Raw genomic sequence first — 18,264 nt, forward strand, 5'->3', positions numbered from 1 at the left:
CTCGTGAACTGAGGAGGAGGTGCAGTAAATCTAAGTGGACCAATATTAAAGGAGTGTTCCACTAAATTGCCTAGGCTTGAAGGCAATGAGCAAATAAGTGCACTTCTGACTCATAAGCTGCATCACAGAAAGCACGTGTTTTCCAGATTAATACCTCTCATATATAGCAGCAACTTTTTGTTGTACTCTATGAGATTTAAATTTTAAATTCAAAACTCACATAAATCTAATAAAGTCATTCATTAGCTTATATCAAATAGCTTTAATTTTTTTAAGAGAATTTAGTTCAATCCTTGAAGGGCCGGCTTGACTCAGCGGTAAGCTTGCTTGCCGTGGTGTGTCAGGTCGCGGGTTCGAATCAGCCTCTCTGCAAAAAGCAGGGGAAAGACTGCCTAGAGTATTCCCTTCCCCCGACACTCACGAAGTGGGTATTTGAACTGGGTCGGCCCTTTTAGTTCGATCCTTATTAGTCCCACTTCAAGTTCAAATATCTCAAGAGAAGTATTAAAAATGTAATAAAAGTCATTTATGCTCTGCTTAAACAGTTTAAGTTTTATGAAGAAATAAAATCATGGTCACTAACTATAGATAAAGTAGATTGACCATGATATGATTGAGTGTGTGTATTCACAACTTGCATGCATTATCATATTATTAAAAGAGTTCCCCTCTGCTTACTCAAAAAGAATTGTTTTACTTTAATAATGATTTTCCAAAAACGTCAATTTCTTCACAAAAAATAAATGTCAATTATTCTTCCTTGTACATAATTACGTGATAGCCTAAAAAAACTTAGAAGTTGAATTTCTTGCTTTCTAGATGTGGACTTTGATTGATTTCTTGTTTGCATGCACTTGCTGACTATGGTCATCATATGTGGGCCTTACAATCTCCTTGACATAAAACATAGAAAAATTAGAGGGTAAGTAAGAGTTGCTTTGGGATAACACAATAGTGGCTGAGAATTCAGATACTCTTGACAATTGGTACAAACGTTGTATTATTGGACGAAGTAATCCCTTTTTGGATTCGGTCTCTATCATTTTCCATGTGCACTGTTTGTATTATTTGAATGTTTGGTAAATGGAAGACTTCTGAATCTATATATATATATATGTATATAACATAATGTGCATTGGGTCCCTAATATTAAATGATTCCCAAAACTCTTCCCTTATTCGATGAAAGTTCAATGTAAGTGTCAGCAATCTGCATGAATGCATTTGTGTCAAACTCTATGACGTTTTCCAATTGATGCATTACCTAACACGATCTCTCCTTGTGAACTCAGAGTTGAAGTTAGTGGACTTTTTCATCCATAAGTCTTGCCAGTACCCCAGTACACATGATGAAAGTTTGAGAGCCTTTTTTTTTAATGAAGGGAAAGTTTGAGAGAAGAATGCCCACATATGATTGAGAGTTTGAATTATATTTAGTTAAAACAACACAATACAAACACATTAACTAATAAACTCATCAAACATGTGATTTTTTCTTTCTTTCTCGGATTCCATAATCCCAATTATCTCTTTGGGACGAATCATGGTCTCGTGCATCTTCACGAAAGAGACACATAAGTATGAAATTAATTCCTGTGACAATCCAAAAGTCCTCTACATGATTCAAATTCTTGCTCGATCTTTTGGTAATTTGTCTATCACTAATGCTCATATTATCACTTGAGTCAAACCCTCACAATTTAATTTTTCTTTTTAAGGACTTGACAGATTTTTTTCTCTCTCCCAAATACAATACAATCAATTGGACTTTAAATATTTATCATAAAATTTATTTTAACTTATTAACCAAGAACTAAAAAAATCATTTTTCCTCTTCTATGCAGAACATTGCAGCTGATAAGGGATATCATCTCCAAGGAGTTGCCAAATGCTAAACATGGTTCTGGACATTCTATTTGACGTGAGCATCATAGCAAACAGAATCCTAAAAAATGGGCCATTGCCTCAAATAGATGCTTCCCTAATCACTTATGTGTAAAGCAAGCAAGCCCAAAAGCGTGCTTGCAATGGCCTTAAATGTGTCCATAGCTAAGAGGGACAAAATGTTGCCTTCTAATAGCAAATCATTCTTTTCTAGGTTTCCATTTATATGTTTGCTTTCCATATAAATTTTATGGTGAACTTTGCATAAATTAACCTTCTCATTTCCTTATATTAATTCTTTGTTGGCTTGCATCGAATTGTCTCTTTGAAATCCTAGACATGAAGGATTTTGTATCAACGGTAGCTTATGATACATTTTGATCGTATCAATAGTATTAAGTGATTGTTACTTAATACTATTTACCCCTGATATTTAAATTATTACTTTAGATATCGGTGAGGTTGTTGAGTTGAATTGATTCTGAACTTGTGATCAAAGTGACTATGAATTTAAATCTCACCAACCTCATTTTATGATAAAACAAAAATGTAAGTTAATGCATCTACGGTTTGGATTAAGACAAACTAATAACGTTTTGGAGACTTTTGTCAGAAACTTATTTACGCATTTTATTTCTTTAACACTAGTTCATCTATAAACTGAGTAATGATATTTACACGGACTTTATTCTTATAAAAATTTCTCAAAATCTTATAGTAAACTCGTATATATTATTATATATACCAAAAAAAACAATCATATGAAGTATTGCAAAAAAAAATTAATAATGAAACCAAGGTCATAGTGAATCTTTTTGAAAATGAAAGTCTCATAAGTTTGTATTATTCTCTTACATTAGAGTCATCTATTTTTTTAGTGTTAAACTCTTAATCTATTTTCCTATAGAGTATAACAAATATATATATCCTCGTTAACTTTTTTTTAATTAATTACGCTTATTTTTTTATAGTTTTAAATGTTTTTTTCTTTTAATTAATATTTTTAATAATTTATTTAAATTTATAAGTATCTGTAGTACACCGAAACTTCTTAATTTCATTAAAAAATTTATTTTCACTCATTTTAAAAAAGCAGCATAAATTCTACACGGAGCATGTGTGAAAACATTAAAAAAAGAAAAAGAGAAAAGAGAAAGTTCTTAAGTGATATATAAAATTGGCTTTGAATGGCAAATACTTATGTTTTTATGAAAGGTTAGGGTTAGGATCTCAACGCATATTTAATGGGAAAAATGTCTATCATTTAAAATTATACAACTTACATCCTTTCACTCTCACAAAGAGGTGGGACCCACACTTTTATTTTTTTTTGTCAACTCTCTCTCCTCTTTAATCTATCTCTTTCTCTCTCTTAAAATGACACAACTTTACATCCTTTAAAATTATACACACTTTCCCCATATTTAATTGCCCTTATTCCTTATATTGTTTTTGTTTAATGTTTAGGTTTGCATTGTAAGGCAATCATCATCTTTACTCTTTTCCATGAAATGGTTTTTTTTACGTGTAATTTAACACGATGATATTACGTGAGAGGATTTTAATCATTAATAATAAAATTAATGGTGATAATTATGTAATTTCTTATCTTTATATTTTTTTTTTCTTTTTTTATCACATTAACTCATTTATGTATGGTTATAATTGCTCCACATAACATAATTATGTTAATTAGTATATGAGAGAATTCACTCCCACTATTACCTATCCCTTTTATGAATAATCAAATAAAAAAAACTGAGAAAACCCCTAATACTCCAAAAATAAAAATAAAAAGAATAAAAAGAAAGAAGCATAAATAAGGACTCTCCCACTCAAATACAAATACTATTACTCTCCTTCTTCTTCTCACCAAAGAACCACTTCTCTTCCATTCTTTAACAATTCAATACTTTTCTTTCTTGTTTGCCCATTTCAAAATTCCAATTCCCTTCTCTTCTTCTCTTCACCCTCTCAAATCCCTTTATCCCTCTCTATCTATCTCTTCACACAACTCAAAAAAATCTCATCTTTCTTTCTCTCCATTGATCCCTTTCAATTTTCACTCCAAGATTCAGACGCGCTTTTCCGTTACTCAATTCTCTCTCTTTTATCTGTGGGTCGTTTTCTTTTCTCAAATGCTTGATCCTACATGACTTGGATTTCTCAAATTCTCTCATTATTGCCCAGAATTTCTGCGTAGTGCAGAAAACCTAAGGGCTAGGGCTGTTCCAATCTTTCTGGGTTTTGTTGAGAATTTTCCTCAAAAGAAACGATTTTGCTGCAACTGGGCATGGTGGGTAACGATGATGCTCGTGCGAAAATGTTCTGGCGGTCGGCTTCTTGGTCCTCTTCCCGCTCCGCCGCCGCCGCCAACAATAACAGCAACACTTCCGGCGAGGCGGAGAAAGATTATGCGGCGGATCGTGACAGCATCAACGGCCAGAACCGGAGGTTTCCTCCGCCCCCATTGACCCCTCGATCGCAGCAAAATTGCAAGGCGCGGTCGTGCTTGCCGCCGCTGCAGCCGCTATCAATTGCTCGCCGGAGCTTGGATGAGTGGCCGAAGGCTAGCTCCGACGACATAGGGGAGTGGCCACAGCCGCCTACAACCCCTGGTGGTGGTGGGAGAGGTAATAATAATGGTGAAAGGTTGAAACTTGATTTGTCTTCTATCCAGCAGAACCATGATAATAAGAATAATAATGGTGGGCTTGTGAAGAGGGATAAGATTGCTTTTTTTGATAAGGAATGCTCAAAAGTTGCTGATCATGTGTATCTTGGTGGTGATGCTGTTGCTAGGGATAAGGATATTTTGAAACAGAATGGGATAACCCATGTTTTGAATTGTGTGGGTTTTGTGTGTCCTGAGTACTTCAAGAATGATTTTGTGTATAGGACTTTGTGGCTGCAGGATAGTCCATCTGAGGATATTACTAGTATTCTGTATGATGTGTTTGACTACTTTGAGGATGTTAGGGAACAAAGTGGGAGAGTTTTTGTGCATTGTTGCCAAGGGGTGTCTAGGTCAACTTCTCTGGTGATTGCTTACCTCATGTGGAGGGAAGGGCAGAGTTTTGATGATGCTTTTCAGTTTGTGAAGGCGGCGAGAGGTATTGCTGATCCGAATATGGGTTTTGCTTGCCAATTGTTACAGTGCCAGAAAAGGGTCCATGCATTCCCTCTTAGCCCTAGCTCTTTGTTGAGAATGTATAGAATTGCGCCACACTCACCGTATGATCCTTTGCATCTTGTCCCCAAAATGTTGACGGATCCTTCTCCATCTGCTATGGACTCCAGAGGTGCATTTATAGTACACATTCCTTCTGCAATATATGTTTGGATTGGTAAGAATTGTGAGGCCATCATGGAAAGGGATGCCAGAGGTGCTGTGGGTCAGATTGTACGCTATGAGAGAGTGCAAGGACATGTTATAATGATCAAGGAAGGTGAGGAACCAGCTTACTTTTGGGATGCTTTTTCAAAATTCTTGCCTTTGATGGATAAATCTGGTGATAAAGTAGAAAATAGCAAATCAAGTGTTAAGATTTGGCCTGGTGAGAGAAAAGTGGACTCATACGATGTTGATTTTGAAGTTTTCAAAAAAGCAATCACGGGAGGTTTTGTGCCTCCATTTGCATCATCAGAGGATGAACATGAAATCCATCTTCCCGCAAGAGAGGGTAGTTGGAGTTTTTTAAGGCGTAAAGTTTCCTCTGCTACTCTGAAGGAGTTTGTCTCAGCCCCTAAGTTATCCTTTCCAAGGGTTTATTCAGATTCCATGTTGTGTATTCGTACATCAGAAAATTCATCTCCATGCTCGTCACTTTTGTCATCATCATCTTCACCCTTATATGTCTCTCCAGATTCCATTTCTTCCGATTCCAGCACTCATTCAAAGTTGACAGAATTGTCCCCAGATTCATCCTCTGCAGTTTTGACTTCTATTCCGGTATCTTCATCATTGTCTAACTTTTCTAATTTGTCTCTCTCGTCAAATTCTACTTCTCAACTAGTGTCTAACAGTAGAAATATCCATGGTGTCCAGTTATCACATCCTCGGTCTCAGTCAACCTCTTTGCCATTGACAAAACCATCAACTTCCCTTGCTGAACGCAGAGGTAGTTTGTCAAAGTCTTTGAAGTTGCCAGTAATAAATGATAAGACACAAGTTATAGATAAACCATCGAATTTTCATGCTAGTCAAGAGTATGGTGTTCCTGTTAACGGCAATGTTAGCAATTTGCAACCATCAGATAATGAAGATTATTTTTGTGAGTCCAATGACCATGTCAAGGATAGAGGCATGAATTCAATTCAACAGTGTGAGCTAGCATCATGTCCTGGCATTTTTGATTGTGTGGATTACAAGGAGAGGAACTGTGTTGAGCCTTTGATAGATTGTTCCTCAAGAGAAGGCCTGAAGTCTACATCATCAAAAGGAATTAATGAGAGTGGCGTATTGCAATATAATCTGACGCAATCTTTAGTATATCACTGGCCCAGTTTAGAAAAGATTGAAACATTTGGCACAAGTCATCTGGATTCTAAAGCTGCTTTTGTCATATTCTCTCCAAGTATGCATGCACATGCAAGAAACATTTTATATTTTTGGGTAGGGAAGTCTTTCAATTGTGATGCTTCACAGGTTCGGTTAGATAGTGATAGAAAGTTAGATTTCATTGGAGCAGTTGACTGGAATCGAATTGGTTGTGATCTCCTTGCTCGGTTTAGTTTGCCAGAGAATACAGTTATCAAGGTATGAACTTATCTTTCTTTTGTCACAATGCTTATAACTCCATGCTATAATCCAGATGCCGCACTCATGACATGCCTGTAAAGTATAATTTCAATGGGCTTTTATGTTGTTGCCATGTATTTTGTTGACAGTATGTTGAATTCAAATTGTAGAATCATGGAATTGATTTCATGCTTTTTTTTCTTGTATTTTTTTTTTTCTAAATTAAAACATAGTTACATTGAATGCAATATTTATTTTGGAATTTTAGGTTTTGTTTGCTTTTCAGTCTCTCTAGTATCATTCTCTCTCTCTATCTATCTCTCTTTGGTGAGCAACATCATTAATATACGAAAAGAAAAAGTACATCATCTATATTTTAAATGTTACGCTAGCAACTTAATGGAGAGTGGATGGAAGCCGCGTTGTAAATTGCCGGAAATAGTGCTGCAATTGCGCCTTTGTGGGGTGGAGCGGACTGTGGTAGCTTCTGGACACCAGTCACATTGCATTTGTTGCAGCCGAGATAGTGCCAATTCAGTGTGGTGAAGGTCACGTGAAGTAGTGGCACAGTTCTTTTCCTTTTTTTCTTTTAACTAAAGTTCCAGTTTTGCCTCTACTAAACCCTCACCATATTCATTATTTAGAGGCAAAATTGTTATTCTACTACCAATTTGTTTACATGAAGCATTTTAGGGTTAGATCCTTCCTCAGCTGTCAAAATCAAGACCCTACTCAGTACTCAGTATCGGAAGGAGGAGGGGTGAAGACACGTAAATCATGTAATCTTAACATGGATCGTAAGATCCAGGCTAAAATAAAAAATTATGTTCAAACCATAGTTTTAAATAGCGGGTAGCGGCCGACTCTGAAACACGGACACGCCGTTTCTGGGAAAAAATGCGTGTCCGATATGTGTCTGACATGGACACGCTCGGACACGCGTCCGACACGCTGTCAACTTTTTGGGACACGTTGACTAGTGGGACACGCGAGTTTGACCGAATCCGACACGTGGTCAACGTATTGGACACGTTTTGACATTTTTTTTTGCAAAAATAAAATAAAATTACAATTAAAAAATAAAAAATATTTAAAATTTAAAAAGTCTGCAACCTATCCTTTCTTTTTCGTTGACGCTGGTAGAGTGGTAGTTCTCTTTGTCGGTCGTCGATCGTTCTCTTCCGGTCATCTTCTTCGTCGTCGTCCACCGACGACCACCACCAACGACCACCGACGACCACCGCAGTTAGAATCTTGTTTTGTTCGATTGCATTGTTCCCTCTTCAACCTGCCGACGACCACCACAGCCATTAGTGGGTTGCGCCGCATCACTGTTATGAAAGAGAATGAGATGACCTGCTTCTTTTAATAAAGCTTCCAATGTTTATCAATTACTTTATATCCTCCCATTCACCAAAATGCCCTTTCCTAACTTATAATAGTATTAATTTATGATCATTAATTATTACTCAAAATATGATTTATTATCCATCTATAACTCTTTGCTTTATTAATTATTATTATTATTATTGTTGTTGTTATTTATAGAATTGTGATAATGATGAAAATATCTGAATAGTTTTTAAGTGTAAAGTAGTTACGTACCGTTAGTATATACAAAAAATATTAGAAAATTTTGAATTAAATTTAAATTAATAATTTGATTTGTTTTATTATTTATGTTATGAAATTTGAATATTTGATTAGTATATGAGTTATTATGAGTTGCTACGTGTATTAAATCTAAATTATATTATATATATTAAAAATATTTTTTAATATTAAAACGTGTCCCAACGTGTTGAAATTTAGCATTTTTTAGAATTAATGTGTCAGAGTGTCGTGTCCCGTGTCCCGTGTCCGTGTCCGTGCATCATAGGCAGCCGACTCCAAAAGCAGTATAGCGGGTAGCGATAAAGCCGCTATTGTGAAGTCCATATAAATACTTATAATAAATTATACCACATACATAAATGCTATAAGATAAGAAATCTCCCAAAGGAAATGAAGAATGGAAAGTATAATAATACTACACATTCGAAACAAGGATTCAAGTCACAAATCAGAACAGATGTGTGCCGGAAAAACAGAACCCAATCGCAAACTAGAAAACACGACTGAAAAGTGAAAACCAGAATAAGCAAGCAAACACGAGCTGTTTTCGACTTCAATCTTCAGGAAAAGCTTGGGCAGCTGCTGGAAAAGCTTGTGCATCGTGCATTTTAGCAAGGGGAGATTTAGATTTGAGAGAAGACGTGAAGAACAGCTGAAAACGGAGAGGGAAAAAGTTTGTCGTTCGTGAAAATGAAGAGGGGGAAAAAAGACGACGCTCCCTCCTTTTCTTTCGTTAAAAAAAAAATTGCAAGTAAATATCTATTTTACCCCTCACTTATCCTGGTTTTTTCCCATTATATCCTTAAATGATACTCAAATTTACAAAACACTGCCACCCATGCTTTCAACGTTTCGTTTTCTCCCTAAATGTTTGTAACTCCTCTTCCTTCCCTGCGCTGCAAGAGTTGCCGTCCGCCACCACCGCTACCAGAAACCGTCGCGTTGCGGTGCAGAAGTTGCGGTTAGGTGCCGCTTGAAGTGCGATAGTGCGTTAAAAAGGCACTATTTTAATCATAGGTTCAAACATGCGCGTGCGTGTGTGTGAATATAATCACAACGTTTAATTAACTTAAATTGAAAATGCATAGCAAGACATTTTCACACTAGCACCGGCCCCACTCCATGACATTTTCACAGCAGCAAAACTGAGGAACTGGAAAGAGCAGAGAAGTCGAACTACCCACCCACACAAACCAGCAAGTAGAAGATAGGTATATCGAAGCAGATTGAGGGACGAGGTCAAACCACCACCCATCCTCTCTCTCTCTCTCTTTCTTAACTGTCAGGTATACATTGAAGCCACAACCCTCAAAACAAAGCTCTAAAACCGCAGATCAAAGCTCAAAAGTGTGAATAGGTATGAGTGAAGGGATTGAACAGAATGGCAGAGAGGTATTTAAGGCTCAGGGTCTTAATATGTGGGGTGGGCTAAGGTTTTTCTTTAGAAATGGATGTCTTGGCCAGCACAGTGGGAGCATTCGATCCCACCAATCTCATGATCAATCAAGGCAATCCTACACAATCTCATCAGATCGTGTCTTAAGGGTGCTAGGTAGGATCGTAGTAGCAAGCAAAGCTTGTGGAATTGGTCTGATCCAATGCTAACCTGCAATGTTGACACCTTGGATCCTTCACCCAGCGCAGTCATCCTTCCATGCCTGTTTAAGAAAGTTTCTGTTCTGCTCACACCTTTTACAGCCATGGCCACTCTCTTTCCAGCCTCTTCGTAGTCCAGCTCCTGTTACTCTGTTTCTGGTCAAGCATGCAACTTTGCAGCTTTTCCACCTCTGTTTTTCATGTTGATCACATATTGCAAGGTTAGTGATTTGGTTGTATAAACAGAACAGGAATTCTCTCTTCCCTCTTTCGGTGGGATGATAAATAAGTTACTGTAACAAGTGGTTAAATCTCTAGTTAACTTGTTGGAAGGTTAGATTGAGGTTTACTTAAGTTTCAATTGCCTTTTAACATTATAGGTTGGCCTACTTTTGGAATGTGGTTATCCAGAAACCACGCCGATGATTTTTGTTTTTCCTTTCTAAAGAAAAACTAATACAATAAAAGTGAATTGATACTTTAATGGTTTGAAAGTTGATATTTCATCACTTTAGTTTGCAAACAGTCTTATTATTTGTGTTAAGATGTGGCATATGTGAGAAAAAAGTTGATATTTCCTTTCAGCAATCGTTGTAGGATCTGCAGATACTATAAATCCTATTCCATTGTTCAGTAAATCTCGATTTCCTGTGAAATGTATCTCCATTTGCCTGTTTCTCTTGATTTTACATGTTTTTCCCTTTAAATCAAGCCTCCTCTTGTATGTGTCAATTGCATTGTATTGCTAAAGCATCCATCAACTTGCCATGCTAAAAGTATTGGATTTGAGCCATTACTTTTTTTGTTGCATATAATGCCAAATTTACAGTAAAGAAATCCCTCCAACTTTGCCTTGTGTTGGTATTTGTTGATTTATGTTATATCTTTCGTTCATTTTTCTGTTGTCACACAAGATTGAATTGAGCAACATGCACTGTGGATTATCCCAATAGTTTCAATGTTCTTGTTGATCATTGAATCTCTTCTCTGAATAGATTGTTAAAGAGAATGAAGAACCGCGGGAGTTCCTTGCTTTGCTGAGTTCATTGTAGAACAAAAGATACTGGGAGAATCCTGAGTTCAAGTAACCTTTCTGGCGTCTACAGCTGTCTCTGTGCATTCCAATTTTTCAGGCACTAATTTGATCTTCCCCTGGGAAAAGAAACCCGGCGAGGTAATGAATGGCATCCTAGCAGTTATATTACTTGTTCAGAGCATTTAATTTATTTATACTGATTAGTTTTTGACTAATTTATAGTGGTAATTATTGATTTTTAAATACATATAGTTTGTATTAAATGTTAATAACATGTTTACATGTTATTTTTATGATGATAAAAATAAAATACATCTAAGCTGGATGGCACCATTGTTGGACCAACTGCATCAGTCATGTTCATTAATTATAAATGCCCTTCACCTCATGTTTTATGCTCATGGCACTTAAAACTGAGTTAGTTTATATGTTGTTGCTTGCAGGAGACAAGTCAATTGTAGCTGGGCTGATTGTACAGTGCTTTAACACCCTCAACCTAGACATTCATGTTCAACATACTGAAATTTCTTGCACATTCTCATGTTATTTAAAAAAAAAAAAAAAACTATCTCTCTTTAGCTCTCTCTCTAGACATGTGGAAAGTTTATTCCTTTAGATCTGAACAAACGAATCCGTGATTGAGAATTTCTAAATTGAAAGAAAAGCTGGATGATATACTTTTGGAGTTTAATGACTGTTTTAGTCGCTTATTCCTCAAACAGCCAATGGAACTAAAGTTTTTTGGTTGAATTTTAATGCTTATAGTTTTTTTAGCTCATGTTATGACCACCCCTATAGTGAAAAGCAGATGAAAATTATCGTTTTGTAAAATATTCTTGATTACAATTTCGTGTTTGTATTCCTTGTAAAATTGGGGAGAATGCGGAATCATTGTTTTCAGAATGAATCACATCGAATGTTTTAAAAACAATATACAAACAACAGTTTATTTTACAAGATCTGATACCGGTCGGTTTAGAACATAGTATAAGCACTTCATTTAATAATAGATATGTGTAAAGTTGGGTATCTCATATTAAGTATCCATCAACAAACACAAAATACGCTTCTTGATACCAAGAGTTAAATGGAATATTACAAAACGAGCAAGGTTGGCATTTGACTTGACTATTCAGTTGCGTCAGATTCAAACTACCTATGGTTTTTATTTCAACCAAGAATTTAGATAGTAAATATATATTTTTGGTCTTGTGAACTCATCATTAATAAAAAAGAACATTTCAAAAATATAGAAAGTGTGGAAATGAACTTGATTAAGGAAAATGAAATATTTATGAACTTACGAGTTTATCTCAAGACTTTTAAGTAGCAAATTCTGTTTGGAGATTGCTTAATTTTTTGTTTGAATTTCATTAAGGTCATTTAGTCTTAAATTTAGATTAACTTCCCCTTCTCCGCACCAGATCTAGGACTTTCTTTGTAACACAAAATAAATTAAATATTCATCAACTTAACTCTAATTTAAGACAAAATGTACTAATTTGTAGAGCTTTAAAATAAAACATCAGTTTAAAGTTATTTAACATTGGTGACCCTAGCCCATTGCATATTTCTGGGTCCATTCTTGAGCAGTAGAGTCGTACTTGGCTCTATCATACTTGTACATGTGAGCAATCTCAGGCATTATTGGATCATCTATGTTGGGATCTGTCAGCAGAGAGCATATAGAAAGGAGGACCTGCAAAATCTCAATCTCAGCTTTCTCATACACACAAAATATCGATCTACCTAACTACATTAGGCGAAAAGCATATTTATAACAAATGATTGTGTTTCTAAAAAGAAAAACACAAAAACCTCCTCTATGAACTGCAGAGCTCATTTCTAAATAACGGAAGTCATTCTATTATGAATCTTGAAAAGGAAAAAACATAATGGAAGAACCAACCATGATTAAAATGACATACTGGCATACCGTGTGTTGCAATGAAATAAAATTTTCCAAATATAAAATGTATCACATTACCTTGGATACTGTAAGGGCAGGGCTCCAATTGTCTTTGAGAATGTCAAGGCAAATAGTACCATTGATACTGATGTTAGGGTGGAAAACCTTTGTGCGGAATGAAACCTGAACATAACGATAATGAATTCATACAAACCATTCCCACAACATAAATATTTGAAAGCACTTGTGCGCAAAGCCGATCAACAATGTAAATAGAAAACAGGGCAGCGACTGTCTTTACAATCCTTGAATACTCTCTAATTAAATCTCTTGATTTCTTAAGCCTGAAAAGATAACCAACTAGTGGATGGGGAACTGGGTTGGAATCATAGGTTCAAGTCATGAGAATGACTTCCAAAGTACCAAAAAAAGAAAAAAAGAAAAGAACTAATCAGCTACGAAATCAATAATCAGCTATAAAATATCAAAAGTTACAATAATTAATTTAGGTAATGACAATCAGGACTATATGGGCTAAGGACTTTTGGAATTCTTCATCAATTCCATTACTCTCTGACCAAACATAAACCTTGGATCTACCATATTTCCCCTACATCTCCCAAATCCCAAGTGCTTTATCCAACTTGAAGGAAAATATAGAACACTTGAATGCAAACATCTAAGAAAACTAATCCTATGATGCTGTTGATTCAAAAAAGCAAATATTAGTGAACACTAAATAAAGAAAGATGGCCAAAAAAATGTCAACACACGTTATAGATATGCATAAAGCAGGCTTTGGGATTACCTTGGGTGGTCGGAAGGGATAATCTCCAGGGAAGTGAATTGATAAAAGAAACACACCACCAGCAAATGGGCTATCTGTAGGGCCCATAATTGTAGCTTGCCAATGGGACATGTCATCGCTGACCGGGCCTGAACATTGAAAAATCAATCCATATATTGAAATTGTTTAAAGTTTCACCCAGTTTTAAGCAAACTAAAATTATCAAAAGCACCAGGCGTTGAGCAATCTGTTTCTAAATTTTAAACGGAAAAACATTTATGCTCTTCTTAGTAATAGAATAGACATGAATTGCTCTTGCATAATAGAAAAACAGAAATGATACCAGCACCAGCACTGCAAAATTCAGGAGGGTCTGTAATTATTTCCTTCAATTCCTTGCTGATCCGTTTCAAAGCCATCGTATCAAGGTTATTCTGTTGCAAGATCTCACCATAAAAATATTTATATAATTGAGCTGAAGTAGTAACTCAATGGTGATTGAATACAAAAATTAGTTAAATAAATTCAATAGGCATCAACTAAGGTATACATAAAATTCATGAAACTAAATAAGTGAAACCTCAAATGGATAAATAGAGTCAGAGAGAGTAATTCACTGACCTCTTGGTGCCTTCTCTTGTTTAAGGTTTGGGTGTTGACAAGGTCGACTCTAAATGCACAATCTAAAGGAGAAAAGAGGGAGTGTATCTATATGCGTGTCAAGTAAAACATTTTATATGCTGAAACTTGGTGCTCTCTAGCTGTGACTCCTTGCCACGCACCTCTTACGTGGCTAGCAGCCAGACCCCGAATTAAGCGTTACTTTTTCGGTTTTTTTTAGTTGTGTTACTAGTTGTTCTCTTTAATTAAGCAGGAATGATTGCATTTTCAAATTTTATAGTACACTATTGAATTATTAATTAAGGATTTAATTTTAATTTATTATGTGTATCAATTATAAAATATTTTTAATACTATCATTTAATTGTGTGCTTAATTACTAAAAGAGTTTGATCTCTTGAGAGATTCATAGGAACATCTATTGTAAGATAACATTTTTACCTCACATCACTCATTGTGTGCCAGGTTAGTCACATGGGTCAATATTGTCTCCAACATTAACTACTACGTTATATATTTTTATTGAAAAACATAGTTAATGTATAGTAAGTAAGAGATGATAATGACCCATATAGCTAATGCAACACATAATTAATAGTATAGCATAAAAAGTATTGTCTTATAAAAATAGCTCATCATAATTGCAAGGGTAGGGGCAAGAGAATCCTTGTAGGCAGCCTTATCCTTGCAATTTTGCAAAGAGGTTATTTCCTAGATTCAAACCCGTGACTTTTCGGTCACAAAAGAGCAACTTTACCATCTTTCTAGGCTCACTTTCTGATAAAAAGTATTGTTTTATATCAAGGAAAAATTCTGTTACCCTGAATGTAATATATTCCTCTTACACTATACAATTAAATATGTGTTGTGTCAGTTATATGACTCATCATTGCATCCCATTTTAACTCCAAATCTAGTGTAAGAGTAATCTCTGACAATCAGTATACCTAAGAGTCTATCTGATATCTCAAGTAGCTTTACCGTAATCAAATTTTTAAATGCTATGACAACATTTATTTAAGAGTAAACCCCTAAATTGGTCCTCCAAAAATTAGCATATCTCTATGTTAGTCATCCAAAGATTTTTGTTATCAAATTAGTATCTCAAAGATATAAAACGTCACCATATTCGTCCTTATATTGGACTAAAATCGTAACACAAAATGATGAATCTGGTAACTATTCTGTATCTTTAACACACTAATTTGGTGACAAATATCATACAAAAAATATTGTGGTGACACACAAATCTATGTGGAACGAATTCAGGAGTTTACTCTTTATTTAATTAGATAATAATGTGAAAGATTTTACACATACAGTCAATCATAATTAATTCATTCATGAAAATTATAATTAGCTACTGTGGTAGGACAAACAGACTTTGATCCACTGGAGTTTCAGTATAACTGCACTAAGTGCAGTTCTTTGAACTCAACCGTAAACATTTATTAAACTATATCAAAACGTTAATAAATTTCCACATCCTTGTTTCATTAAACTGAATTTGCTACTAGTTGAATTCTCCCTCACCCAGTGGCCTCCTATTCTATCCCCATCATTGATCAGTTTCAATGGGTCATTGTTTCCAATGCTAAAAATTAGAGAAATTTGGGTTTGTGGCATTGCAGGTGAGGTGGCTTTGCCAGATTTCTAGGCTAAAACCACTAAAGTTCATATTGCAGTACAACAGTGGAGATGGGAATCCAGTGCATTCTCCATTACTGTCCATTTAATACTTAACTAGCTCAAGTAATTATTGTAATTTTGATGGATCTCTGTCCTGTATGGTTATGTTTTATTAGGAATTTTGCTGTAAAATTTGCACATTCATAAAATTTATTTGCCTGTTGGTAGGATCATGAAATACTGACATGATGGAAGATGTCAATTTTGGGTGGTGAGTGAAACTCAGGTTGTTCAAAACATATTTGGAATCACACAAGAAAAAGAAGCCAGCAACTGTGTTTACTGACCAAGATCATGCACTAGCAAGCAACTGTCACTACATCAAGCATCATGTATAATAGGGAGAACAGATACCATTACTGGGATTAAGAAAGGTGGAGTCTTACTCTTACCTCTCTGCAGTGCCAACACAAGTACCAAACACTTCTCTCCTTCAAAGCTGCCTGGTTTTAGAACTCATGTGTGCCCCCTGGGATGTTTTTGCTCTCAATGCCCGCCCCACTCTCCCTTTCTTTTCTTTTTTGGTGTCGTTGTTTCCTCTCAATTTCCTTTCTTGTGTGTGCTTCCTTCTGAGTGTTGTCGCCCCCTCCCTCTCATCTGGGTGTGAGTCCTCCTTTATAAAGAGGAGTAACATCCTCTCACTGAAATTAAGAAATCAACAATCATACTCATGCCTTAATTTCTTGGTTTCCAGCACATGTCTAAAAGGCCCAATAAACATAGAAACAACATCTGAATACAAGGTTGAACGAATATAGGCACCCTATCTTAGTCCGAGGACTTCTAGGCCATGAAAATTGGACTAAGACAAAAGGAATGAAAAAGAAGTCTAAATTAGGCCAATAATTTTTTTGTTTCAAGAACAACTTTTTTTCTCAAAAAATAACATATATATATATATATATATATATATATATATATATATTTTAAAAAAAGGCCAGGTCAAAATTGGGCGCTACCAACACCAATTCTTCAAGACAATAACATTAGTTACAATTCTGTAGTGATAGCTTTGATCCACAATACGGCTGCATCATGAATAAAGAACAAATATTGAGCTATCACTCATGAATAAAGAAGAAAACTATTTTGTAAAGTTAGCTTTGTTCCACAACTTTAGAACAATACAATAGTCATTCTTTGATTATAGTTGATAATACCCAGTCATAAAATTAGGAAACAGATGCAATTGCAACCTGAAAAAACTTTCAAAGCATATTATTGGTTATGCGGAAATTCATCCCTAGAAATTAGTGAAACAGAACTATTGCAATGGCACAACAGAGAAGGGAAAAACAGTCAAAACTTTTTTCCTGTACCTTGAAATATGTTCCCGTATATCACAATCTATCTAGAACATCCTCAATGAAATCAACAAACTATGTCAGGTTGGCTTTCAGATACTGCTTTTATATATCAACTACATTGAGAGTCACAATCATATGAATCATTTCTGCATTCAGCAAACATCTTTTCACAATCAACAAAAAAGGACGATTCCAATGCAAACAAATAAAAAATAAAAATAAAAAAAATAAAAAAAAAATACAGAGCTCCGCATAATTTAGGTATATTTGTGGTAAAACAGAGAACGGGAAAGTAGAAGAAGAAGACCAATGAGTAGATAAGGAGTTTGCTTACCCTGAAATGAAGAGTGTTGTAGTGTAGTGTGTAGCAGAGTGAAAGAACGAACAATTGAAGCAATAATTGGGAGAGATTTACTTAGAGCTGCAAACATGGCCATGGCCATGGCCATGGAGATATTCACTTCAAAGTTCAAAGCATATGTATGTATGCTTTCTGGTCTCTATGATAAAAGGATATTGGGCCAAAGTCAAATGGGCTTCTAAGATAAAGTATGGGAACTAACCCAAAAATGTACTTGCCATACCATAAATGAGACTTGGTTAACATGTACAAATGGTTTGTTATAGATTTATTATAAAGAGAATAATATTTTCCCTTTTTTTTATAACGTGGAATTCTCATATAACCTCTTTTTGTCACCTTATCATGGGAGTATGACCCCAAAGGTTAATCCTCGTTGAAACAACTAGTGCATTAAGTTTAGCTAGGGGTGTAAATGAATTAGGCCGGTCTACAGGAACCTACGGCCTAGCCTATATTAAGTAACTTATTATTAATAGTAAAATAGAGCAAGCCTAGATTTTTAAAAAAACTTATTTAGAAAATAGGCCATAAGCTTTTTTGCTCATGTCGGACCTATAAGCCTATAGGTCAACTTATATCATATTATTTATTTAAAATATAATAAATAAAATTATTATTTTAATAATTTTGAATAATAAAATAATATTATTTTAGTTATTCTTTTAATTGTTGAATGTTTAATAGACTTAAACAGACTAACAAGCCTAGGCCATGTCT

General features: G+C 35.2%; 2 protein-coding genes across 6 annotated transcripts; one reads left to right on the forward strand and one right to left on the reverse strand.

The window, feature by feature from the left end:
• The first annotated feature begins 3,782 nt into the window (after positions 1 to 3,782).
• On the forward strand, positions 3,783 to 11,550 carry LOC133316626 (protein-tyrosine-phosphatase MKP1). Of its 2 annotated transcripts, XM_061518405.1 has the most exons (4): positions 3,783 to 5,835; positions 5,932 to 6,642; positions 10,830 to 11,008; positions 11,314 to 11,550. In XM_061518405.1, the coding sequence occupies exons 1-3, from the start codon at positions 4,177 to 4,179 to the stop codon at positions 10,884 to 10,886; spliced, it is 2,427 nt and encodes an 808-aa protein (XP_061374389.1). In that variant the 5' UTR covers positions 3,783 to 4,176; the 3' UTR covers positions 10,887 to 11,008; positions 11,314 to 11,550. The 2 variants fall into 2 exon arrangements, with proteins under 2 accessions (XP_061374389.1, XP_061374388.1); XM_061518404.1 differs by having other exon boundaries at positions 3,783 to 6,642.
• Positions 11,551 to 12,284: 734 nt separating this feature from the next.
• LOC133316633 (ubiquitin-conjugating enzyme E2-17 kDa-like) lies at positions 12,285 to 17,637 on the reverse strand. 4 transcript variants are annotated; one of them, XM_061518413.1, is made up of 7 exons: positions 17,518 to 17,637; positions 17,196 to 17,329; positions 16,269 to 16,517; positions 13,910 to 14,000; positions 13,588 to 13,715; positions 12,858 to 12,962; positions 12,285 to 12,569 (listed from the first exon to the last, which is right to left on the reverse strand). In XM_061518413.1, the coding sequence occupies exons 4-7, from the start codon at positions 13,983 to 13,985 to the stop codon at positions 12,426 to 12,428; spliced, it is 453 nt and encodes a 150-aa protein (XP_061374397.1). In that variant the 5' UTR covers positions 13,986 to 14,000; positions 16,269 to 16,517; positions 17,196 to 17,329; positions 17,518 to 17,637; the 3' UTR covers positions 12,285 to 12,425. The 4 variants fall into 4 exon arrangements, with proteins under 4 accessions (XP_061374397.1, XP_061374400.1, XP_061374398.1 ...); XM_061518416.1 differs by having other exon boundaries at positions 14,188 to 16,517; XM_061518414.1 differs by having other exon boundaries at positions 13,910 to 16,517.
• Between the last annotated feature and the right edge of the window lie 627 nt (positions 17,638 to 18,264).

This window comes from Gastrolobium bilobum, unplaced genomic scaffold (assembly GCF_033153095.1).
Source record: "Gastrolobium bilobum isolate Gb01-03AN ecotype WA unplaced genomic scaffold, APGP_CSIRO_Gbil_v1 utg1827, whole genome shotgun sequence".
NCBI lineage: Eukaryota > Viridiplantae > Streptophyta > Magnoliopsida > Fabales > Fabaceae > Gastrolobium > Gastrolobium bilobum.